This window comes from Sciurus vulgaris (assembly GCF_902686455.1).
Source record: "Sciurus vulgaris genome assembly, chromosome: 4".
NCBI lineage: Eukaryota > Metazoa > Chordata > Mammalia > Rodentia > Sciuridae > Sciurus > Sciurus vulgaris.
In genome coordinates, this window is record NC_136464.1 from 103,747,205 (window position 1) to 103,774,443 (window position 27,239).

General features: G+C 39.6%; 1 protein-coding gene across 1 annotated transcript in view; it reads left to right on the forward strand.

The window, feature by feature from the left end:
- ATP8A2 (ATPase phospholipid transporting 8A2) overlaps positions 1–27,239 on the forward strand; it is a gene marked incomplete at its 5' end in the record, with an annotated part of 656,754 nt that overhangs the window by 99,514 nt on the left and 530,001 nt on the right. The window contains one exon of the mRNA XM_079136232.1: positions 241–385. Within this exon, the coding sequence (XP_078992358.1) occupies positions 241–385 (145 nt within the window). The remainder of the gene's footprint in view (positions 1–240; positions 386–27,239) is intronic.

Below are 27,239 nucleotides of genomic sequence, written 5' to 3' on the forward strand. Positions count from 1 at the left end.
GTGGGGCGGGGGCAGGGGCGGAGCGGGGCGGGGCCAGCCGCAGTGGCCGCGGCGGCGGCGGCGGCGGTGGCGGCGGCAGCGGCGTCTCCACCCGAGCCAAGGTACATAGGCAGCCCCGGCCTCGCCAGAGCATCCTTTCCCTGTTGGCCCCGCGGGTCTGCCCGCAGCCCGTGCTTGCCGCCTCCCGCCTGGAGGCTGACTTCTTTGTTTTGTTTTCCGCCCCCTGCCTCGTCTCTGCAGGACCTGTTCGTTCTTCTGCGGGCTATAAGAAGGCAGAGGATGAGATGTCCCGGACCACGTCTGTTGGAGATCAGCTGGAGGCGTCGGCCCGCACCATTTACCTCAACCAACCGCATCTCAACAAATTCCGCGACAACCAGATCAGGTAGGAGAAGGCGACTGAGAGATGCCAGAGGCAGCGGAGTTAGCTGGGGAGGGGCTCCCTGCCCCGTCGGCAGCTTTTCTACCACCTAGCGGGACCTCGCCTCATCTGCTTCCTCCAGCGCCGTGCCCCCGCCCCCCCACCAATTCCCTCCACCCACCCAGAGCCTAGTGGTCTGTACCAGCGCGTCCGATGGGGTCATGTGAATACATCCTCAGCCTTCCTCACCTTTGCATCTGTGTAGTATCCAGCCTTTCTGTGGGCCCTGAGGAAGTTTTATTCTGATGTCACCAACAAAAGTGAAGTCTCTTCTCTTTTCATCCCTGGGCTGCCTTTCAAGAATAACCCATAGTCTCTTTTTAACCTGATTGGTAGTTCTTCTTAACAGTTTGCAGATCTTAATGTAGGGAAATGCTTTATAAGGGAATCACACAGATCTCCAAGACTCTTGGGTCTTTGTTAAGAGGTCTTTTTGCTGGGAAACTTTGCCCAGAGTTAGCAGAACGATGAATGGAAGGTAACATTTAAGTGCTTGCTGTTTGCTGGCTGCTATGTCACATGCCTCATGCCTTAGCCATACTAACTTAATGAATCTCCATCACCTCATGTGGCAGACATTATTACCTTCAGATCAGGAAGTTGAAGGATAAAGATGCTAAATAATGTACGTACCTATGATCATGTAACTACTCAATGGCAAAATTGGAAATTGAACCTGCTCCTCTGACAAGCAAACAGTTCTTTCTGCTGTGCAAGGGTAGTTTTCTTTTTCTTTTTCTTTTTCTTTTGGCATGGGTGTTAGTTCATTTTCAAATTTCATTCAACTTTCAGGCTTAGACAACTTTCAGGCTTAGACAACTTTTGGTCTTGGAGTGACTTCAAGAGGATGTAGTTTTGTGAGCTGCTCAGAACACCATCCTCAGGCATAAAGAACTTCCGTGATTCATCAGATTATACATAGATTATTGACAAAACTGAATTCCAGTCCAGTGTTATTTCTTGAAAGTTTTGGCTCAAACTTTGTTGTTGTTATATGGTTAAGTATTCCACTGCTGTGGCAGAGCTTTTACTGGGTGCTTACCCTGACACCTTCATTTAGAAACGTCTAAAGGACAATATTGAAGCTGATAGGATTTGGGATAGAATAACAGTGCATATTATAGGAGGTGATACCTTCATTTATTAAGGGAGTATTAGGTTGTGCCAGACTTGTTTTGGGTTTTAAGATTGACCATTGAACATAGGTTTATACTTAAAAAGTGAAACTTTAAAAGAATAGCTGAGTTCTCCTTCCACAATGTATGGGCTTGTTTTAAGACAACAAATTGACAGTTCACAAACTAGAGTGACTCCAGTCAAAAAGATAGCAAGCATTGGCAAGGATGTAGGGAAATTGGAACCCTTGTACATTCCCGATGAAAATGAAAAATGGTGCACCTGCTTTGGAGAGCAGTTTGGCAGTTCTTCAAAAGGTTCAGTGTAAAGTTACCATATGACCCAGCAATTCTGCTTCTAGGTATATATAACCAAGAGAAATGAAAACATATGTCTACATAAAGACTTACGTACAAATGTTCATAGCAGAATTATTTATAATGGTCAATAAGAGAAACAGAGTCAAATGTCTATCAACTGATGAATGAATAGATAAGTGTGGTATATCCATTCAATGAAATATTATTTGATTATCAAAAGGAATCAAATACACTTGTCACATCATGGATAAACTTTGGAAACATTATGCTAAGTGAAAGAAGTGAGTTATAAAAGACCTCATATTGTCTGAATTTATTTATATCAAATATCCAAAAGAGACAAATCTATAGAGACATAGAGTCAGATCAGTGTTTCCTAGGAATGGGGAAGGAGGAAGAGATTAGACGAAACTGCTGTTAATGGACATGGACTTTCATTTGGGGATCATGGTTGCACAACTCTTAATATACTTAAAACCATTTGGAATATAGCACTACTAATATAATTCTACTTTTTCACACCTTCTCAAATGTTTCTATTGAATTGCTTTTATAAAGACAAAGATTATTTTTATAAAGATAAATACTGTATAAAGATATGGAAGTGAAGAATTACTTTTTCTCAACCTTTATAGTATGTTTTCAAAAAGTATTTTACTTAATTTCAATTAATTTCTTTTATTTTGATATCTATTTATGTATACTTAAAGCTGGGAGAATAAATTAGGAGTCTTGGTGTTGGTCAAAATTTCCTAGTTTCCATTGGGGGTGTGTGTGAGGATTTCTAAGAACTCAGGTAATGGACGCTTGATACTGTTCTGTAATGAAGACTGAAAACTAACTTTTGAGACTGATTTTATTATTAGATTCCAAGTGGCTACTTACTGTGTGGTTTCATTTGTGCTTTTTTAAAGGTGGCAGAGAAGACTAGGTATGGGAGTGTGTAATGGGTTGGCTAAATGTAAAGTAAGCAAATATCAACTAGTCTATTTACAACTTCATGTAAGTATATAATTGAATTTGTTAAATATATCACATTAATATGAAAATTCATACAATTTCTGAGTGCATGGCTTATCCTGTGAGCATAAGTTTCTGAAGCACTGGATGGTAGCTAAGAAATTAAAATGTGACCTTTGAAATTCTATAAAATGGCCTATGAGTATTTGATTCACCTCTACTGTGTGTTTAAATAGGAATCACTGATGGTTATCAGTGACTTGTAGTTCATTAGGAATTAAATACAAAGCTTAGCATTAGAGTTTAAGGATTTTTCAAAACATGGGGCTGTGATGTTTCAGCACTTTAAAAGATGCTGATAGCAAGTTTTTAAAAAAAATGTTGATTTTTAAAAATAAAGATTATATTTTAATCTTGGCCATGAATGTTTGCTGAAAGTTGATAAAGGTATTCAAGGGAATATTTTTATAAAAGGAAATTGATAAAAGATTTCTTTTTTAGGTATAATTTTTCATGAGAAAAGGTTACCTGTTTTTTTTCTTTTTTCTTAAGGTACGACCATGAAAGGTTCATCTCAGTTTGCTATCTATCTATCTATTTTTTTTCTGTGCTGGGGATTGAACCTAGGGCCTTGTGCATGCTAAGCACATGCTCTATCATCCAGCCCTGTTTGCTTCTACATTGAGTTTTTTTAAAAGAAGGGTCCACATGGGATAGTTAGGCTCACACTAGTCTACTGAATCAGGGATGTCTGACTGTGAGCCTCAGGAATGCCTCACTGTAGGGCAGAATTCTCTCATTTCCCCCACCTAAGCCCTTTCTGGTATGAAACCTTGTGGTCTTGGCATTTCGTGTGTGGGAAGTTTGTGTTTTGAATTCAGGACAAGGGTGGGACTCAGAGTTTGATGCTAGGGGAGGGAGGTTACTGTTGGGCACAGGGAAGGTAAGTGAGGGGTGATCTGGTATACTTCAGGACAGGGATTGTGGTCAAGGATTAACATTTGAAACTGGTGTGATTCAACAAAGGTTGGGCCTGGGGAAAGCCCGGGAGAGCAGAAGTGAGCAGGTCACCCCCTGGGGTAGACTAGCCTTGGCAACCCTGTAGGAATGCGCTCCATGGGAAATCTAAATTCTGAGCAATTTCTTGAATTTCTGGGAAAGCTTGTACCTCATATGAGGGTGTCTCTCCAAATCATGGTCTTGTGCTTAACATTGAAAATAATACCAACGCCCCATCTGAAGTCAATGACTTTGCATTACTTTAATAGTGAATTATGATTAGTCTTTTTTTTCCCGAGGCATTGATTCTGTAAGGCTTTAACTATGAGGACAGTGACTTTCTTTACCCCCAGAAAGAAATAGTAATTAGTGGATCATTTTTAATGTTCATGTGTATGTTGTATATGTGTCCACCTAACAAAGTCTCCTTTTTTCCCAAAATATTTAGTTCTGCCTCTTTTAATATGGTTAAGTGCATAATTCAGTCATTGAAAGTTGCAGTTCATTGGTTTTTAGTATATTCACAGAGTTGTACAATTTTAAAATATTTTCACCACCTTGAGAACTCCTTAGCTATCATGCTCTTTTCCTTGCTTCTCCCCAGACCCATGCAACCACTAATTTGCTTTATATCTCTATAAATTTCCCTGTACTGGACATTTCATGTGAATAACACCATATCCTTTTGTGTGTCATAAGTTACATATTAAATGCTTATAAAAAGTTTGCTATGTAGAGGAACCTGGTAGGTCAGTCTTTAATTATGTATATCTAAATTTTTAAAACTATTTCAAGTTAAAATGCTTCCCCTACCAAAAAATACTTGAAGTAGTTAACTGATGAAAGGAAGAATATTTGTGTCATCATGATCAGGCATGTGTAATCTTTCTATGTGATTATCAGCATGTCAGTTGAAATAGTGAATTTCAAAGCTGTAAGGAGTTTCCCCCCCAATTTTGAAATAAGAGCTTCAGAGCAAGTTAGAAATGTTTATAGATATTCGGTTTTGAATGACTCATTCATTTCAGGTAGGCGTTTTAGCTAGCAAAAAAATCTTCATTAAAGCAATAATTTGAGCTTTGTTAAGTTACTGAATTTCTTCAAGTTATTTGTCTTAAAGGAAAATTGCTTTATGTAAATATTTTGTTGACTTTTCCAAGGCAAGTTTAAAATAGAATATTACCTTTACAGAACAGGTAATTAAGCACTATGTGTTAAGTTTGTACAGAAATTGGGCACTGGGTGTTAAGTTTTATGCAGGTTAAGCATCCCAAAATCTGGAACTTTTTGAGCCCCACATGATGCCACAGGTGGAAAATTCCACATTTAACTGATTGATTGTAGTTATGCACACTAAAAATGTTATATAAAATTACCTTTAGGCTATGTGCATTAGGTACATATGAATAAGATAATTCTATGTTTAGACTGGAATCCTCTTTCCAGGATGTTTTCTTATGTGTATGGAAACATTCCTAAGTCCAAACCCAAAACAAAACAATAGCAAATGAAATCAGAATCACTTCTTATCTCAAGCATTTTGTCTGGTTAAGGGATACTTAAACTTTAATATTGTACTAGGATCATAAAATAGGAGATGATTTTCTTTTCTTAAAGAATGGAGAGAACAAAATAATCTTCACTAACCTGTTTGTATATGAAGAGTGGATGATAGGTGTATATGGTACCACATCCAGTGTCTTTGAGTGCTACAAAGATGAAGGAGTCAGGCTGGGGATATAGCTCAGTTGGTAGAGTGTTTCCCTTTCAAGCACAAGGCCCTGGGTTCAATCACCCATCAAGGGTGAAGGAGTCTTTTCCAAATGTTTTAAAGCTACAGAATTTAGATGGGATCTGGTCTCAATGCATAAGTTTCTTAAAATTTAACAGAGAAACAATACCAAGATCCTAGCAAGAATCATTTTCTTTTGAATCACAAAATATCATTGTCTTAAAAAGTAAGATTTACATACCTCTGTTTTGAGATAGCTGTCCTTGTCCAGTTTGGCAAAGGTAAACATTTTCCTCATCCAGAGTAATTGCTGATGTTCAAGCATTTTACCTACTAGCCTTCGGACAAACTTAAGATTTCCCTTCTGTCTATGCTATTTTTTTACCTTAGAGGCAGATATGCTTGGTTAATCTCCAAATCAGGCACTGTGTTTTCTGACATGAATGTCACAATAGATCATGAGTCCTTACTTCACAAATACCAACGGCAATTAATGCCATAGAAGAGTCTTGTAATTAGAAGTGTTATCTGACTTACACCCCTGGACAGGCTTTTGCGGCATCCTGCAGATGAAAATTGAAATTGGCGGAGCCTTGGCACCATGTGTTTCAGGTGATCATTGAATGTATGAGCTCTCTTGAACTGTATTTTTAGAAACAGAAAAGCATGTCAACCTTGGGCCAGTTTTGTATTTGACGTTTCTAAGGAAACAGCAGATGTCTAAGAGAATAAACTTGCCTGGTAATTTTTCTTTGTCAAGTTGACCTGTGTTTGGGTGAATAATGGAACCCAGTTTGAATTTGACCAAAGAAACAACTCTACCTTTTGGGTTAGTCAACTTTACATTGTTGTGACAAACTACTTGCGAAAATCAACTTGAGGCAGGAAGAATTTATTTTGGCTCATGTTTTCAGAGGTTTCAGTCCATAGTTGCTTGGCCTCATCACTGAGGGCCTGTGGCAAGGGAGAGCATCATGGCAGGGAGCACATGGTGGAATAAAGCTGCTTACCTCATGTGGCCTGGAAGCAAATAGAAAGGGGAACAGGGGTTGGGGACAAAATATACCTTTGAAAAGCATATCTTCAGTGGCCTACTTTCTCTAGCTATTATGCCCCCATCTTCTAGGTTTCTACTACCTCCCTGTAGCTTTACCAGCTTCAACAAGTACGTCTTTGGGAGACATTCTAGATGCAAGCTATAATACCATTCTAATTTTTACAAATAAGTGAAGGCATTGGGTTTGAGAATTTGGATCATTAACTTATTTCCCTATGAATTATTTTATTTATTTATTTGTTGGTTCTGGCGATTGAACCCAGGTCCCTGCACATGCTAGGCAAGTGCTCTATCACTGAGTTACATCACCAGCCACACTGTGAACTCTTACTGCTTTCTGTGAACTTGGGAGCATTTCTGATTCTAAATGAATTAAACATCAAGGATTACTTAATGAGATAGAAGTTAAAATTTAACCAGAATTGGAAAAAACTAAGGTGAGAAGACAACTAAATGCCATGTGAGTCTCTGAATTGGATCCTAGAAAGGAAAAAATACATTGGTGGAAAAGTGTTGGTGAACCCTGAATAGAGTCAGTGTTGGATCAGCTCTGTGCCAAGTGTTATCTTCTTCATTTTAATCGTTGTACTAGGATGTAAGACGTTAACTGTACAGGGAAACTGGGGAAAGATAGATGGCAACTCCGTTCTATTTTTGCAGCTCTCCTGTAAGTATGTAATTTTCTCCAGGTAAAAAAGATTCTTAAAATTAACCACAGTACCTGGGAGAGTAGGAAAATGCTAAACTCTCACCTTTCTTTGATAAACATTGGATGTTTTATTGGAAACAGACATGATTTTGAAGGGATGGTGGTTAGAGAGAAAAGATCCTATGTCCTTATGTGATTGTTCTGTTAAGATTTGAGAACATTCCATCCCTGATGTCAAGGAAAATTCCCTAAACTTATCAACAACATGGAGAGAGTTTGTTTGCATGACAACTAGTACAGTTGTATAGAAATTGGTAGAGTTGGTAGTCATGTGACCTACAGAGAATTCTGTTTCTGCTCAGCATTCAGTCCTGGGAGCTTCTGGGTCACCATCTAGAAAGTAGGGTCTAAGTGTTTGTTCTACCACTTATAACTGAGCCACTCAACAGAAGCAAAAGCGTACTCAGAAACGCCAATCAGCAACCCTTTCAAGAGGGACAATGCTTAGAGAGAACAAAAGGAGAGGTCCCACCATTGTTAGGATGCAGGGATGTTTTACAAAGAAATTTCCAGAAATTCATGAGGTTGGGTTTGATCATTTAAATGCTGACCCATTCTTTTCTCTTAAATGAAAGCCAGCTCTTCAAAACTTAAATCAGAGGTTTTTTGCCACTCTTACTCTTTTATGCTAGATGCAATTAAAAAGTGATTTGAAGTTGAGTTTGGGATATTGCTAGCCATTCTGATGGATTATTATATGTGTTTTCAGTATTGGTTAAGATATACTATTACTTGAAAGGCTACTGGAGAGTCTTCATAGGTTTCAACTTTCAGACCTGCTTGAGAAAAGACATCAGCCTAAGAATGGACTTATTACTCTTTTCCTTCCAAAAGTTCGATGATTTTAGTCTGTGAAATAAACTTAGAGCAAACAAATTCACAGGGAAAAAAACCCTCATAACAAATGTATTCAACTGCAGAAAACATGAGGGCTATAAACATAGCACAAGACTCAAGGGAGGGGTAGATGACCTAACCTTCTATACAGCTGAACCAAGGGATAAGGACTTAGGGGCTGTGGAGGCTATGGATGGTTGAGGGGAGGGGTACCTGGCCTGAAAAGGTTATCTGGTGAGGCAGATGAAGTCTCCCAGGTAAATGCCTGCTGTTGTCATCTCTGTCTGAGCCAGTTCTTAGACTCCCAACCTCTTCTTCCTGTGAAAAGACCTTTCCTAGACAAAAAGGGGTGTCAGATAAGCCTGTTTATTTATCATGTCTGCTTATTTCACCAGTGTAGATTTCCTTTACAGATGTACATTTCTTTTACAAAAGGGCAGCCTCTCAGAGTTAATCCTGGCAGCAGTTTCTCTGAATACTCATCTTTAAGTATGCCATAGAAACATATTTGGGGTGCCATATTTTGGGATAGCACATGGTCATAATTTAAGTTTTCTATCTACATCAGTGGTCTCCAAACTTTATGGATTGTATGGTCCTTTACTATAACTTTTTAACATTAACCTTTAATATGGGCATTTAAATATCTGTAGATATATTATCATCATTAGTTATTATCTCAAGATTTAATATGTATTCACCAAAATTCTCAGTTAAACTTTGAGTACATTTGTTAATAATGTTCATTACTTTGAATATTTTTGCCTGACTTATCAGGTTTGATTAAATTTTCCTAATGCTTAGCCCAGTAAAATTGTTTTGAAGAGCTTTTGTTAGAAAAGAGTCAATTCTGCTTTATAAAATTTGCCTTTAATTGCAATATTAATGTAATTTTTAGAAAGGTCTCATTCCAAATTCTGAAGCCACTTGTTTATTCTGGGAGGGTTAGTTTAGTGAAATTAGATAAAGTAAACCATAAATCCATCTAGCTGGGAGACACAAACTGAACCATGTGGTAGTATTAAGCAGAGAGACAGGGGAGGGTACCACTGTTACCATGTATTAGTCAGCCAGGCTGTCATGGCAAAATGCCATAGTCTGGGTGGGTGGCTTAGACAACAGAAATTTATTTTCACACAATCCTGGAGTTTGGGAGTCCAAGATTAGGTTGACACCATTGTAGTTGGTTTCTGGTAAAATGGTAAAATCACTCTTCCTACCTTGCATAGAGAGAGAGGGTTGTTGGGGGGCAAGAAAGAGAGGAGAGATATCTCATGTAAGGTCTCAATCTCTAATAAGGGCACTGATCCCATCCTGAGGATGCCACCCTCATGACTTCATCTAATCCTTTATTTCCCAAAGGTCCTGACTCCAAATACCATCACATTGAGGGTCAGGGCTTCATTGTATAAGCTTGGGAGTGGGGATACTGTTCATTCCATAACACACGCCTAACCCTTAAATCAGGGAATTGCCCCTTTGAGCACATTACATAGGATCCTGTGGGGGTACCAGTATCAATCTATTCAATAAATGTTATCAAACCTTAATTTTTGGAGATACATGTAAATCTAAACTCTGATAACTTCCTTTCATACCCTTCTTTGGAGTCATATACTGTAGATTCCTGTTGAGTGGGTCTCCTCCTTTTCCTTGGAGAAGATCTAGCTGGTCAGATCCAGTTTGTCTTCTGCTTTTGATTTCTGTAGCCCTGAGACTGGTCATAGTAAGGAGACTTAAGCACCATTTGTAATCCTACATTTGGTATTTGTAAGGCAAGCATTTCAGTCTCCCTCTATCAAGGGGAATCTGGGATGGGTGTTTTTTTGCAATGCTTCAGAGCTAGGACAGGGAAAAGGTGCTGGTAAATGACTAACCAGCTAGGTTTGAAAGCTGAATAGAAGTCATTCTGATTGCTCAGGTGGGGCTTGTGTAGGGAGGGCATGCCAGGATGGGGACCAGCCTGTGCAAAGGTTCAGAGGAGTATAACAGCCTTTTCCTTTCTGGAAAAGATGTGGAAAAAGGATCAATGACAGGTGTACTGGGAAAATCCCACCTACTGACAATGGGTTAGCTGTAGCCCACATATTCTCTTATGGGGGCAAGTGACAAAGTTATCCTTGGGTTTGGGATGCTTTGACTGTGGCATGTGTGTGAACCGACATGCTCTGTGTTTTTGAAGTACATTGGGTTGCTGTCATTGCCCAGGGAGAGATGTGAGACTAGCTTTGGGGATAGATGGAAATAGGGTTGTAAGTAGGTGAAGGAATACACAAAGATGTTGCTCCAAATTCCAGTGTTAGTGATGGGGAAAGTGATACTATTTTTCTTGTTCCTGAGTTTTTGTTTTATTTGTCACTATTTTAAACAGTGGATTGGGGGCAAGGTGATTGATCTCAGGCTAGCAAAACCCCCTGTCACTGAAGTGTTGGATCACCCCAAGGGGTCAGGTGCATGACGTGACCTCTATCAGCTGTGTCATAAAGGAGATATCTTCTTGTGTCCTGTCTCCAGCAAGGTGGGTATTGCCTGAGCTCTACTGGAGAGATACCCAGTGTAGGTGTGCTTGATTTCAAGACATTCCACTTAGTGAAATAGGAACTAGAGTAATGTCATGCCTATGGCATGACCCAAGAGTTAGAATAATGTCTGTCAGCCCATATGCAGAATCAGTCCTGTGGTATAAGAGAGCAAATGGTGGCTGCTCATCCACCGTGGTCATTACTACTGTCACTCTCTTTGGTCACTCATGTTGTTGGCTGTCTACTCTTTGATAACCCAGACAGTCAACTGATAAGTGGAGGGAGAAAAGCAAAGTGGAGTTGAGTAAGATATGTATGTTGCCTGGAGAATAAATATTGAGGCTAAAGAATAACATGGTAATCTTTGGGTGCTAGGATTATATACAGAAATAAAATTTAGTCTGAAATTGTGACATTACAAGCAGGCTGCATTGAGAGTATAAAGGCAGGTCTAAGATGTATTTAGTGTGCATATGTGCATTGTTGTTAAATCAGAAAGTTGATTCTTCCTTTTGGTATGCTGAGAAAACAAAGTTACACATAAGGTCGTATTAAATTCACTGCCACCTCCTCTTATCACCAAATACTAACTAAGATTCTTCACCATAGAATGGTTAGGTCCAAATGGATAACTAGAATTGTATTGAATCGTGAATATCAAATCTCTCTCTCTTTCTCTTCATCTCTTCCCCACTTTCCCCCTTCTTTTCTTATTTGAACCATTGGCTTTTTGGCCACTTGCCTCTGCTTTGAATATTCCTGTGTACCTCGGAACTTTGCATAATATTTAACCTGAATATGTAATTGGAGACTCAATTATATAAGGAATGTTCTTTAAATTACTAAATAAAAATATTACACTTTTATTTTTATTCCAGTAAAGGGTGGAAGTTTTGAAAGTATTACTGGCTAGCATATGTGTTCCTAAGCTCTTATAATTTAAGAATAGAGCTCTTAATTTTAAAACAGTAAGGCTATTTGCTGAGTAGTATCATAATCACCTCCCCACTATTCTGTCTTTGTTAGAACTGCCTCATATTAATTTTTAATGATGCCTTTACAAATTAGAGTTCATTAATCATTCTAGTGTCAATGTACCATAGTAAATTACATTATTTCATAGACGGGGATGCCTAGGGGAGGCAGAAACATTAACTTCTCTCATTATCACTGTTTTGCCTACCAGCTGTCATGTAATTTCATCTTCACACCTGTTTCAATAAAGACCTATTTTAATAAAGTTTTCTTCACTGTATAGGCTTAGACATTGCAGGAAAAGCAATTTTTCCATCTTAATTTCTTTCCTTTTTAGTTTTTTCCTCCTCCTCCTCCTCCTCCTCCTCCTCTTCTTCTTTTGTAGTGCTACAAGTCAAGTGCTCTACCACTGAACCACATCCTTAGCCTGCAGAAATAATTTTAAGTATAGGGTGGAGAGAGGGTGCGGGTAAGAAGGGTGAGGGTGGGAAGAGAGAGAGGGATAGGGAATAGGCAGGGAAGGAAGGTGAGAAAGAAAAAAAAGGAGAGGAGAGAGGAGAACCACAGTTATTCTACATATGGAAGTCTTGACATGGATTGTCATATTTGTAAGCCAAATGCTCTAAATATTATAGTGTTGAATAAATGTATGTATGCATATGCACACACTGTGGCTCTAAGGTAATGCTTTTAATTCTTATGGCTTGGACACGAACATCTGTCTCCATGGATATATTAGTCAGATTTCATTACTGTGACAAAATGACTGAGAAAAACAATTTAGAGTAGGAAACTTAGTTTTAGAGGTTTTGTCTATGGTCAACTGGCTCCAGCTTTGGGCCCAAGGTGAAGCAGAACATCATGGTGGAAGGGCATGGTGGAGGATAGCTTCTCAGCTTATGGCAGCTAGGAAGCAGAGAAAGAGGGCAGGGAGGAGATCTAGTCTCCACAGGCACATCCTTAAGTATCCACATGCTTCAACTAGTTCTTACCTCCAGTAGTTTTCACCACTTCCCAATAGTCCATTCAAATTATGAATCCATCCATGAATGAATCCACTGATGAGGTCAGAGCCCTCGGAATCCTATCATTTCCATCTCTGAACAATCCTATCTATACTGAGGACCAAATCTTCAACACATGAGCCTTTGGGGAACATTCCAGATCCAAACCATAGCAACAGGGAACATTTTAATTAGCCTGGGAAACCATTTCAGTTCATGATTAGCTGGTTTTAAAGTTCTTCCTTAACACTGAGGCTTCCTGTGGCTCCCAGATATCGGATCTAGGTTGTGGCCTACACATAAAAGGTAGGTGTTGGCCCAAAGGCAACACAGATGTTTTACATTGTTATAACAAAATATTCATTCTAATATCACATTTGAATTATGATTCATGAACTGTGCTTTTAATAGTGCTCTTAATGTTTATACCCATGTATAGAGACATTGTCCCAGAGAGCACATGGGTTCCTCATATGTTTGGTCTTTTGGTGCATCTTTGGGCAAAAGTAAATTTTTAAATTTTCTTATTTACATTGCTCTTATGTGCAACAAAATTTTAAAGAAGGATTAGAAGTGCTTCCAGTTTTTTGTCCTTAAAATTGTACCCTAAAACTCTAAAACTGTGTGTTAACATGTATGAACTTTGAGGGAATGCTGACAGAGCTGCAGATTGTCACCTACTGACAGTAATTCATGCACTTCTGTTTCACCTTCTGAGGGACATGTATTTCTAATTTCACAGTTCTAGAAGTTATACAGGGCCCTAGCTTGCTGCCCCATCTTCCCCATGTTCTCTTCCTCTGTACTGGATGCAATCTTTAATCATGGGATTACAGTGCTATCTCCTTCCCTCTAAAGTGTCTCCTCCTGGTGAACTCTGTATTTTAAGAGGCTCAGGTCACATATTTCTTAAGCAGCATTTTCATCCTTGTCCCATGTCCTTGTCCTTTGCAGGCTGAGGTGCTTCCTCCATGCACCAGAATTTTTCAGTTTTTTTTTTTTTTTTTTTTTTTTTTTTTTTTTTTTTTTGCTGTGGATCCCAGCAGGTTGCCTTATGTCCATTTATATGTGTCTCTGACTCTCCTTGCTCTGCTGCATCATTCTTGAGTATGAAGTCTGTTTCCGCTTGCATCTTCCCCTGCACAAAGCACCATTTCTGGCCAATGAAAAGGGTGAACCCTTTGCTGAAGGACACTGTTCTACCAGCCAAGGTCAGAACTGTACAGAAAATAGGGACTGATTTCATACACGTACTTATGTGTCAAAATGAACTCAACTACCATGTATAACTATAATGCTCTAATTAAAATAAAGGAAAGAAAATAGGAATTGGCTTAACACATTGTTCTAAGATTTTCCTTCATATTTAATTGCTTATTGAACAAATTAGAACTCCTACCGTGAGGTACAGTTGCAAAGCCTTGGAAATTGATGCATTGTGTGGTTTTGATATGCTTTTACATCTAAACTGTTCCTGAAAGAGGGCCGCCAAGTTAAATGTTCTTAATGCCAATTCTTCAGACTTAGATTGATGTCTACCCTCAAATGAAGGTTTATTTGGAATTTAATGTGCTAGCTGGCATCCTTAAGACATTTATATAAGTTGAGGTTTAGAATTTGTTCATTCAACAAATTTATTTTTAGTGACTAGTATATAGCAGTGTACACCACTGAGTTGGGGACACAGGGTTGGAAAAAAAGAGGTCTCACTCGATCTTTATGGTTCTGATCTGTTCATACTGATTAACTTTTTGGGTGGGTTTAAGTGAGGAAGATGAAATAGGACATACACGTTGGATTATTCGTTTCTGTTTGTTGCCCCCCGTTATGGTTTGGATATGAGGTGTCTCCCCGAAACTCCTTTCTTAATGCAGGAGGTGAAATGATTATGAGAGCTGTAATTGAATCAGTCCCTTCTAATTTGAATGGACTAACTGCAGGTGGGGTGTGATTGGAGAAAGTTGGGTCACCATGGGCGATGCCATTGGGGATTAATTATATCTTGTCCCCCTGATTCCTTCCTCTCTCTGCTTTCTGACTACCATGAACGGAGCAGCACCCCTCTGTCATGATGTGATGTATCACCTTAGGCCTAGAGCAATGGAGTCAGCTGATCATGAACTGAACTTTTGAAACTGTGAGCCAAAATGAACTTTTCCTTCTCTAAATTGCTCTTATCAGGTATTTTGGTCACAGTGATGAGAAGCTAACTAGCACCCCTCCACAAACACCTCTTTTTTCACTCTGTTTTTCAACCCATGTCCTTAGTCTCTTAAAAGAGGAGTTAGTTAAAAGAGAGAGAGATTTTGAGTAGCCTTCCTGTGTGCTCTCCCTTGATATGGGTTGTACCATTCCTTAAAGGGTTGCTCATCTTACAACTTTAATTCCAATGGCACTTTTCTCTTAACCTGTTCTTGGGGGAACAAACCACATATAGACCAGGACAGGGTTCCCACACCTATCCTCTATCTTTAAGGAGCTGACTGAAGCAGGCAGAAGCACTCACAACTTGTGTCCTCTTTGCACAGATAAGGAAACACACCAGAAAAAGTAATGCAAGTTGCCCAAGTTCCCACAACCCAAGGAGTACAAAGGGCAGTGCAGGGGGGTGGGGGGAGCAATTCATTTGAGGTGCAGGCAAGAGGAGTGTGCACACGATAAAGCCACTCAAAGTTCCTCTGTTCTGTTATTCCCATGCACCAGCAGTTCTATGCAATGTCAGTAATAAAATGTTCCTCAAAAAGATCTTCAGTTGAATTAAATTCTCAACAATTTCTGTGATTATTATTTACTATTAAAGACTATATATGTGTGTGTTTATAGTGTACATGAAAATTATATATACATATATGCTTCTGATTAGTACCTTTTAGTTTCTTTCAATGAAAAGACTCCATGGAAGCCAAGTAGGAGCACTTCCAGGTACCTTCCAGCCTGGGTGCCCGTGGCTGAACTGTATGCATGCATTTGAGAGCAAGGGACTAAGAGCCGGGACAGGTGTGGAACTCACTTGCACAACAACCATGATGCTCTATACTCCTGAATTAAATGGCAGTTATCAAATAAGTAGTAGCTCTGCAGTATTTATAAATGCTGAGAAAATAGAATCTGTACCACTTTAATTCTGTCATTAGTATTTTCTCCTGATGCTGGATGGACCCCAGGTCTCATACATGTGAGACACTTGCTCTACCACTGAGTTACACCTCTAGCCTAAATTCTGTCATTTTACGTGACAACTTGGAAATTTCTCTGTCTAAAACTTAAAACATGGAAGCAGTGAGTGATCTGTGAAGTACAACATTTTTGTTTGGTAATTGCAAATTTTAGTTCACATAAAACTTTTAGATTTAATAATCTTTTGAAAATTGAAATTTATTGATAGTTATTATTTTAAAATTGAGGTTCAAATCAAGAAACTAAAATGTGACATTAGTGGTATGATTTATTAGTTGTTAAAATTATACCTTTTGTAGACATTGCTTTGTTAAAAAATTTCAGTTTGTTTCTTGACAATTATTGACATAAATATTCTATCAGTCCAAAACCAAAGATCAAAGTACAAACTATTACATGGATAAAACTATTGAATAAATACTTGTGCTTTTTTCTTCTTTTTTAATGTACTGTTCAGCTTTTTATTTTATTTACTGGCATCATATATAATTTAATAATGATAATATTTTGGGGGTGTGTGGTGGGGGGACTGAACTTGGACACACATGTGCTAGGCAAGTGATCTGCCACTGAGCTGTATCCCCAACCCCAATAAAGATAATTTTTGCTGTCTGTTTCTTTTCTGGTTAATTTCATGCTTTTATTTTATAATTGTTCCTGAAAAAAAAATTTGCCACATAGAGAAGGGACCTTTTTTTCTCCCAAGATGAAATTGCCTAATGATGCATTTCTTAGAGCACGTGACTGCATATTGTTCCAGACAGAACTGTGATATGGACAAGGCTCTGGCTGGATTTGATGACTACTTGATGAGCATGCTTGTGGCAATTGGAACCATGAGTAGAAAAGATGGTTCAGTACATTGAATAAAAATCAAGGGTGGAGTCTCAGGGTTGATCCCCATTTGAAGGTCAGGAAAGGGAACCTGCAGGGGGAGATTACAGAGGAGCCATAGGAGGTGGAGGTGCCAGCCAGGAAAGGAGCATTGCCAAAAAACAAAAATGGTCCTTCGAGGAGGGCAGTGGTATGCAACAGCAGATACAGAAAGAAACCCTTTACTGTGGCTATTCAGTCACAGAAATTTCAGTTCATAGGAGTGCCAGAAGCTTGGGAAGACAGGTAGCAGGAGGTTAAAAGGTAGGGGAGGCAGACACAATAGAACTGTTGTCTTGAATGAAGTTGGCAATGAAGGAGATGAAGAGAGGCAGGCAGGTTAGGGGGCAAGTGTATTTTAATAGTATTAAAGAGTCCTGAGGACGTTTATAGGCTGAGGGTAAAGCTGTGGAGAAGGGAGATGGACAGGTTAGGCACAGGGTACAGATGATCCCAGGCCCTGAACTCAGGAGCAGTTTAATCCCAGGGCAGCAAGAAGAGAGTCTTCTTTCTAAGAAAGGAGGGAAAGAGCTTAGGACAGATGAGGCAGCCAGTGTGCTCAGGACATCAAGATGAATTCTGTGGAACCAAAAACTTCTGTTTACCCCATAAAATGGGGAGAAAGCAGAGTGCTCAAAGTGAGGGGTGGAGAAAGGTGGGGGATGTGAGGGGAGAGGAGACTTTCAGCAGCCCCTGTGGTGCAAGAGGGAAGGAGCTGTCCAAGGTCTGTAGTGCAGAGAACCTAGGTGACCTCAGAAAGCATGTGGATTACTGCATATTCAGGGACCCACTTAACATTTCTGAATTGAATAATATACTTTAGCTTCTTTAAGTCTTTGGTGCTCAAAAGAAAAAACAAACAGTCAAGAGATCAGTCTGGGTCCGCTGCCTTTACTCTGGCATGTAGTAGACAGAATCTCTAAGGGGTAGCTGGGAGGATGGAGGCCTTGAGGATGGCTTTGACCTTTCTGCCACTTTGGAGGACTCTTGTTGCTAATATCAAAACATTCATAAATATTTTATTAGGTTCCCTGGGAGCAAATCCATGCTGCAAAGGGAATGAAAGTGTTTGGCAGGGATGAATGTAAGGAGGATTATATGATAAGAGAGGAGACTGTAGGGAAGACAGCCTGTTTTTTTTTTGTTGTTGTTGTTGTAATTTGTTTTGTCTTTTAAGGGAGAAGGATCCTTGGTGTCTGCTTCCATAGTTTAGAGGAGCTTTGCTGTTTTGATATTCACAGGACTTTCATCTGTGTTTAAAAAAACTGAAAATATAAGCATAAAAATTAGTGTGAGATTTTGGATATAATTGTTTTCCAGCACAGTTAACACCATCTTCCTATTTATTGCTGTGGATGCCTTTAGTCTAAAACCTTCTTGCTGTGAGTGTTTGACACTGTAATTGGTTTCTTTTGTCACAGTGATGTCACGCAGTCATGGGTTTAATCCATATGTTCCCCCACCCTCTTCCAATTCCCCATGGGCCCTTCTGCATTTAAGATCCCTTGGATAACAGTCTTCTTTCTTTTATCAGTCTTTTTAACATTATCCTTCTTAAACTGTCTGAATTAGGTGTCCCCTTAGATTTCTCCTAGGCTACCTGTTCTCAGACCTGACACCTATGTGAGCCCATCTTTGGTGGTATTTGTGAGAATATTTTGGAATAAGTTTGGGCAAACACGAGAATGGGAACTTGAATATAACCCAGTCATAATACTCCTCTTCTGCCCTTATGGGTGGTGTTCATCTGACTAATTTCACCTATCATTGTTCAGGAAAGGCCAAAAAATGCCATCCAGCTCATAAATGGCATAAGATTGGACCTGAGAAACAGTTTGTTTTAGGCAGCTTTTTTGCCACTGTCACTAAAAGACCTGACCTAATCAGAACAATTACAGGAGGAAAAGTTTATTTTGGGGCTCACAGTTTAAAAGGTCTTAGTCCATTGATGGCTTGCTTTTTTACCCTGGGCCCAAAGTGAAGCAGAGCATCATGGCAGAAGTGTGTGGAAGAAAGCAGCTCAGACCAGGAAACAGAGAGAGAGAGCCCCGCTCCACAAGGACAAAATATATACTTTCCTGCCCCCAGTGACCCACCTCCTCCAGCCACACCCTACCTACCTATAATTACCATCCAGTTAATCCCTGTCAGGGGATTAATACACTGATTAGTTTAGAACTCTCATACCCAGTCATTTCACCTTTAAACTTTCTTACGTTGTCTGACACATAAGGTTTCGGGGGGCACCTCATGTCTAAGCCATGACAAAGTGTGATTGGCTTTTGAAAGGATGAATAAGTACAGGATGAGATATGGGCCAAGTGTCGGGAGGAGCTGGGAAGCTGGATGGGTCTGAGGGAGCCTTCCCTGTTTCTTTCTCCCTTCTCTTCCCATCCTGTTTTTATAGCTTGAAATCACTTTTTGTTTCCCAGTGCAGGTGTTAACACAGTTTCCTATGGTGTGTACCTTAAACTGAGCCACACAGCTCAAACCTCTTTGTTGCATGTGTTTTGTCTCCTCATCTGTATTTGAACCCTTTGAACACAGAGAGTGTGACTCTTGTTCATTTTTACTGAGGAAATAACAGCAGAGCAGTTTGTCCACCAGAACCCTCTCTGCCAGGGCTCATGCTCATTTACACTCAGTCTAATTGCTCCTTTCACCAAATGCTGTGTGAATTGCATTAACCTCTGTGGATCATCCAGGTTAATCTCACTGCTTGGTTGAATTTCTTTGAAAAGTGCTGCCCTGTGGAGGGAGTGAAAAGATGGACTTTAACATTTTTTAAAATTAGGCTGTTGTATCCAGTTTAATTGTGGGGGACTAAATTTACAAATAATAATTTTGTGTGATTGAAATGAACAGTTGTTAAAGAGGAAACTGTATGAGGAAAAATGGATTGAAAGTATCCTGGACAGGGAAAGCAGCTGCTGCACAGCCAAATACCTGCTCCTGGATCTGCTCATCATTTGACCAGCCCCTCCTATGTGGGATGACCTCACAGTGTTCTTATTGCTTCTGCTTATTTTGAACTTCTGCATGAAATTTGCATTGAAGTGGAGATGTTTTTTCTTTTTATATTAACTCTTGATGAGGACATTTTTTAGTTAAGGAGTTTTGAAAAACATAAGAGGTGACCTACTCTCAGGGACTTCTCCCCAGGGAAAATGAGGAATTTGCTATCTCCTGGGAGGGGATTTCTGAAGGCTAAAACAATGATGCAAAGAAAAGAAAAACACATGCATAGTGCCTGAAACACTTTGGGAAATGCTGTCTTATTATCAGTAAGTGGGGAGGGGACTCGATTTGGCAATCATCAGATGAAATGATCTCTGAAGGCTCTTTCTACAAAATTCTGTTTTTGAGAAGCACATTTCTTTCTTAAAATAAATGAGATGAGGTTAATAAGCCCCAGTTTACTTAGAGGAACAGTTTGTTCTCATAGACAGGCATGCATAGAGTTGAGCTTGTATGCATGTTACTGCTGGATTAATGTATTTCTGTGCTTTTGTAACAGAATATTTAATATTCTTATTAGAATAGCAGGAGGAAATTATAAATGTCAGTGCAGTCATTCCTTGGTATCTTTCCATGAAGGATTGGTTCCAAGACCCTCTCAGATAACCCAATTCTGCAGATGCTCAAGTTAAGGTGGCATTGAATATTATATAGAACCTATGCATATCCTTCTGTATATATTTACTTATCTCCAGATCACCTATAATACCTAATACAACGTAAATGCTATGCAAATAGTTGTTTTAGTGTCTTGCCTACAGAATAATTACAACAAAAAGTCTGTACATGTTCAGTGCAGATGAAATTTTTTTCCAAATATTTTTGATCTTTATTTTGTTGTATCCAAGAATGCAGAACTCAAGGATAGAGAGGGTGGACTCTATCTGCTTGCATGAGTTGATGTGTTACTTTGTTCTTTGATATCCAAAACCTGTCTGGGGCATTGTTTAGGTTTGATTGGTGTGGTGTTGAGTGTGTAGTGCTAATGAGAACAGGGTGTGGGTCTGACCTCCCTATCCTTACCTGCTTAGCAAACTATGGATCCCTCAGAGGACTAGTTTCTTCCTGCAGGTGCATGTTCTGTATGAAAGTGGGGGGTGGATAATACATAATGGAGCAACACAGAAGTCTCATATTTTGAAACATTCTTTGAAGTGCCAGATAAGCTTTTAGTGTCAAAAACAAAGCAGTGTGGGGGGGTTATTAAAGTCATGGGAAGAAATTTTATTTTTGTGAAGCTTGTGGTCACCACATCTCACTCTAACAGTTATTTTAAAGTGAACTAAACCCAGAGTAACTAGGTAGTACTATTGAGGTTTGATTTAATCACTCAGAATAATGGTTTGTTTTAGGACTGATCATTTCCTAATGAACAATCCTAATTATTTAGGAAAATAAAAAGCTCGATGCTGAATGAGAATTGAATTTGTAGTAAGTTAGGTTTAGACAAAATGTTTTCGGATTTGAGAGGAAAATAAGTTTTTTTTGCATATAAATTCTTTTTAAATTAAATTAAATTTTAGTTTATTTGACTCTGCAATGTTAGTTCACTTGTCCTTTAAATGGGAGAATTTGTGGGTATGTTAAGCCAACAAGCAAATATCAGTAATTTAGACCATTGCTTTTTCCTAGTCTCCCTTCTCTCTTAAAGGTAACAGTATAAAAATAAAATTTCCATTCTCTAACACTTGTTCATCATAATTGGTGCTCATTTCACCTAATCCATATGCTGTATACCCAAGCATGTGAACACGCACAGTAGATACAGGGGGAAGATTTTGGGTGGCCACTAAGGGGCAGCTGTCATTCTGTGTTGGATCCAGAGGTCAAAAAGGATTGGACTTAGAGTGTGGAAAAGATAATAGATGCTCATACTGTCATGTAATGTGTATTTGGGAGAAATGTGTCAGTTTTAAGGCAGCATATATAACAGTATAACTGGCCTGGGTTTTCAGATGCGGACTCTTTCAATAGAATTGAAATTTTACCTTTAAAATTTCTCATTGAAGAAGGAAATCACTTAGCTGTGCAGTTTGTAGAGGGACTCTACTTCTTCAGAGTTCTCACATTCCAGGTGCTTTTTGTACCTTTTTGTACTGTATCTGGTTAACACAGATTCTCTAGTGACAAATTCACTCTCCAACATGGGCTCTGCATTTTTTTTTTTTTTTTTTTGTAACTCATGATGTGCTTGACAGTTAAGCTTTCTATTTTGGCTGTAGGATTGACTGATGTGGCTAATCTGGCTTAATACCATAAGTTTTTTTTTTAATCCTATAAATGTGTTGAAGTAAAACTTTGGGGCTGGAGGTGTAGTTTAATGCTAAAGCATTTACTTAGCATGTGCAAAGCCCTGAGTTTGATACCCTGCACTATGAAAAAAAAAGCTGAAATCTAAATAAAATTAGTAAGCACTAATGTTTGCTGAGAATTTACTATGTCTCAGCTGCTGTTTTTGCATTTTATTTTTATTAATTTGTGACTGCCACTTTACAGATGTGAAGACTGTGCCACAGAGTGATAATTAACCCAGTGTCTTGTAGCAAAGCTAACGGTCTAGTTCCAGAGCTATCAGCCATTGCACTGCATTTGTTATTGGCCTGATACTGAGTCCTGAACTCAGAGATGATTCAGTTACAGTGCTAAGTTCTGTTCAAATTGGCACCTAGGAGGAAGTGACACTTTGTCTAAGAGAAACAAGAGTGAGATGCTTTATATTTGATGATAAAATAGAATCTCAGCTTGGCAGGGATAACTGTCCCCCAAGATCCATTCCCTCTCCCTGTGCTAAGTATTGACTCTGTATTTTGACTTGACCAGGAGGTATTATTCACTCCGGCCAGCTGCTGACAGACTCTAATATATAGTAGATTAACTACTAACTTCACTACATTGAGTTTCCACATTTTAGGAAGTCTTGGCAAAGGCCGATGCATTATAATACAGAAATAAATGCAGAAGAATATGAATCTTGAATAGGCTTTATGAACCTACCACAGACATTGCTCCTAATTCTTAACCTGTGGAATGTTTAGAATATGAGATTTGGAGCCAGATACACTTGGGTTTGAACCTTAATTTAGTTATCAGTGACCTATGTGGTCCCTACAAGACAGGTGCCTTATCTGGAAATATGCCTACCTTTGCAAGTTGGCAACCTACTAATACATTTATTTTTAAGGTTAATTGCCTGGCATGCATTATTACATTAGATGGCAATAATCCCTCACCATGGGCACCATCCTCTCTCTTACCATTGAGGAATTATGTGACGGTCATCTCAAACTCTGCCAAGAAATATTGGCAGAAATACTCTCCAGTATATTCTTTGATTTAACATTTGTTGGGAATGCACTTGAACTTCTGCTTCAGTTTGAAAGAACAGACAGCAAAGACCTAGGAAACTTCTGATTACAATAGGGCTATTAAGAAAATCAACAGGAGATATAAGAAAAATTTAGGGTAAAGAAAATCAGCAATTGCCTCTCTGTGGAATGCCTGTGTTAAGATATGAGAAATAGAAGGAGCCAGGTGTTCAGAGCAGGGAGGATATCGCAGAGAAAACAGCAAGGCAAGAGAATGTGGCAGAAGAGAGAGCGGCTGAGCCTGGTGGAAGCAGGCGTGTGGGGATCTGAGCATGGTTAAGGAAGCAGGGGCCAGACTTGGGGTCTCACTTGTAGTCCGGGCCTGTCCCTCAGAGGGACATCAGGGTTGTCAGGAACCTCCTGAGGGTGACCTCAGCGGCTGCCACAGCTGTTCAGGGCAGCTCCCACACCCCTGGGACAGAGTCACTGACACTCCCAAATAAGAGAGGCCCCACCATTCAGGAAAATGTGTCTCATAGTTGGGGAGCGTCCATAACTTCCTCACAAATGCTTCATTTTAAAGATATCAGAGAGTCCTCAAAATGTGCAGTCTCATCCTTCATAATTCCAAGTGGAGTGAAGATCAATAGGATTTCTGGTTCCCTGACTTTGGAAGGAAGGAGGGTGTCCTCTGGGGTGAACAAGATGCCACCCAAGTTTTTAGGAATTACTCGGGACTGTATTCAAGGCTCTTGTTTGCCCTGGAGAATTCAAGTGAATTTAATTTTGTTTTGATAGAGCTTTTCTAAAGGTGCAGCTGAGATATTCCAGCATACCACCAGAAGCCAGGTATGTAAGACTTATATCATTAAAAAGATGCCTTTAAACTTGTGAAAGGAATTTAAATGACTTAGTCAATTTAAAAATTATGTTCGTGTTATACTGTGAGCATAAATCAGCTCCATGAGATTGTGGAGACACAATCTAGACACAATTCTGTATACACAAACTAGAGTGAAAGAAAAGCATCATATGGAGTCTTTGACAATAGTAGAGTCATAATTTGAGGCCCAATATAAAATATTGAATTAAAAGGGTTACTTATTTTTATTCTTTTGAGTTATATATATGTACTCCCTAATTTTTTAATTTGTATATTTCATGTATTTGCTTACTTCTGATAAACTAAACCTTACTATTGCTTTGCTTTATGTTTTTGACATATTTGGTTGCCCATACTCAAATGTACATGACTCTGTTTTTCAAGTGTATCTAGGCAGAAAAGAGGAGTCATGAAGGAGATGCAGTCTTCAGGGCCTGTCCCTCAGAGGGACATCAGGGTTGTCAGGAACCTCCTGAGGGTGACCTCAGCGGCTGCCACAGCTGTTCAGGGCAGCATGCTCTCACTCACACAGCCCTGTGGGTTGAAAAAAATCTACCTGCTGTTTGTTTCAATCAAGCATGATAAGACATTCAGACAAAGGAGTGACTGTCACCAGGGAAAACATTCTTTTTACTCACAACTCCTTAGAAACAGGAGACACCCTTCAGGGCCACCTGGAAGCACCAGGTCAGCCAGGAGGTGGAGGAAGCCAGGGAGAGCTTGGAAAACAACTTTTATTGTGGTTTCCATTGAAAAGGCAAGACAAAGCAGGGTGAGCAGACTTAGGATTACTAGTTTAGTTATTGATAATGACTAATTATTAATTGCTTATTACATTAATTATTACTAATAGTTCACTAGTGTGAATAATTCCAGAGGGCTCTGGGGCATAAGGATTGCCCCTAGTTGCCTGCTGTCTGGTCCTGGGATGATCAGGGCAGGCCTAAGGTGTGGGAACTGGATAGAGAGGGTAGGCTTTGGATTCGTTGGTTTGCATATGAAAGAAACTTCCTGGCAGAGTTGTTTTCTATTTCTAGGAATTCTGTAACCCTGGAGGGCTCAGCTGGTTTCAGATGCCAGAGCATCCAGGATACAGCAAACAAGAAATCATAGTTATTATATTATAATATGTTCTATAAAGCTCTCAGTTAGCTGTAATACAGTTGAGGCAAACACATATATGTATGTGGAAGGTGGCATAAGACTCAACAGGGAAGGAACTGCTTTTCCCTTAGGGCTCAGAGGATGGGTTCTGACAGGTGGGTGGAACAGCCAAGGGTTTTCTAGTGGGGAACAAAAAGAGAGAGAAAGGAGCATGATGAGTTCAATGAATAAGGACCAAGTGTGTCTGAGGTTTGTGCTGGAGAGGGGGCAGTTTTAAGAAAGATACTTGGAAACAGAATGTTGGGCCTTTTAATCACAGGCTCGGAGCTCCAGAGAGGCAGTGTGCGCTTATTAGTCGTGAACTCCACGACTTTGCTTCCTGACTTTGTTGCTCAGTAGAACCTCTGGGGTTGGGGGTGCAACTCAGTGGTAGAGTGCTTGCCTCACATGTGCCAGGCCCTGGGTTCAATCCCTAGCACTGCAAAACTAAACCACACCAGCCCTTTGATACAGATAATATTTGGTGGAGTGTCTAGCACATAGTGAGTTTTCAAATACTAACTGTTATTTGGGTCATGGTGGTTTTGAAAATGACATGTCAAAAAAGTGATCAGGTGTCATTGAATGAGATCAAATCAGGGAAATAAATTAGGAGGTGTGTGGTGATAAGGACTTCCAATGGGACATGATGGCATTGGGATGGAAAAAGAAATGTGTGAGAGAGAGTCGCCTGTAACTCGATAGAAATCTTCAGGCTTTTGGGTCTCATTGTAATAACATCAAAATGTCATTGGAAAAATGAATTTAGTGTCAAACATTGAAGCCAAGAATGCTTTCAATGGGCAGTATGTTCATTTTCTTCCTTCTCAGATGGGACTAGATCCCAACAAAGATGATGTACAACCTGGGTTCATGCCTGTCTCACCAACTTTTTGGGTGATACAGGACAAGCTAACTTTTTAGGCTAACAATAGTAGCTATGAATAGTAATAATTTGATAATATTCATAAGAGGGCAATCAGAATACTGTGTGTGTGCGCGTGTGCGTGTGTGTGTGTGTGTGTGTGTGTGTGTGTGTGTGTGTGTGTGCTAACTCTTCTATTTGTCCTATGGCCTCAAACATTACTCCCACTTGTCCTGTGGACTCAAACATCACTTTCTCCAGGTTCATGTTGCATTGTCTGTTTATCGTGGTGGTTGTCCTGATCATTGTGTGGTATAACTGTCTGTCTGCAGCTCTCTAGACTCTACATGCCTTGATATTAACATCGTGTGTGTTCTTGGCATCTAGTATGATAGCATGTAGAAATAGTGATATTCATGGATATCGTTCAGCTATTTCATTTAAGAGGCATTGTTGAAGAACCAAAGTGACAAGGTTTTTGTTTATTAGTTTGAGAAGAGACCTCCCAGGGAAGACCTGACTGAGCCTTTGGGCAGTGAGAAGTGTCCAGTGGAGAGCACTGTCATGGAGGTATCCACATGGGAACAGGATGTCTAGGACAGTGTGATGGTATCTATACACCATCTGGATGGAAGTGCCTCTCTATGGTAGGTCTGGAAGAGACATGAGATGCCATCTGGCTCTTCACCCCCACACCTTCTGTGCATGGTTTAAATGGAGGATGTGCCTAGAAATGTGTGATGAGTTTTTGGTGATAGTTCAACCAGACTCCAACTGGCTGCTCTGAGTCAGAAGCACCCTCTTTGGAACTGGGCACTGGAAATACATGCAAGCAGAGTGTACTCTTGGAGACTGAATGAGATAGGAAATGACTTTATCAGATGAGTAATGTTGGAGAGGGGGTCAGCATGGTGACAAAGAATGAAGCTGTGATACAGTATCCATATAGAAGCCTTCCTGTTTTCAGAGTTGTCCTGAGGTGGAAGTTTGCTTTTTGGCATTGATACTACCCTGGAGCATTGGGTGGATCCACATCTATAAGAACTAAGCATCCTTTTGTACATGGTCCCAGTCAAAGCTTCATTTGCTCTGTAGAAAGAAATAACTTCCTCTTGGAAGTAGTAACATGTTGGAGAAACAAACACTGAATGATTCTCTTGAGAATCTTTCAGAATTTGAATATGCATTACTTACCCCAATGCTGAAAAGTATAGCAATACTGTAATTTGCGAAGAAAATTAAGGTCCTTGGGTTACAAAAAATAAGCCATAAGGATGAAGTCTGAATATAATAGTTAATTTTAATTAACTTGTTAATAAATTT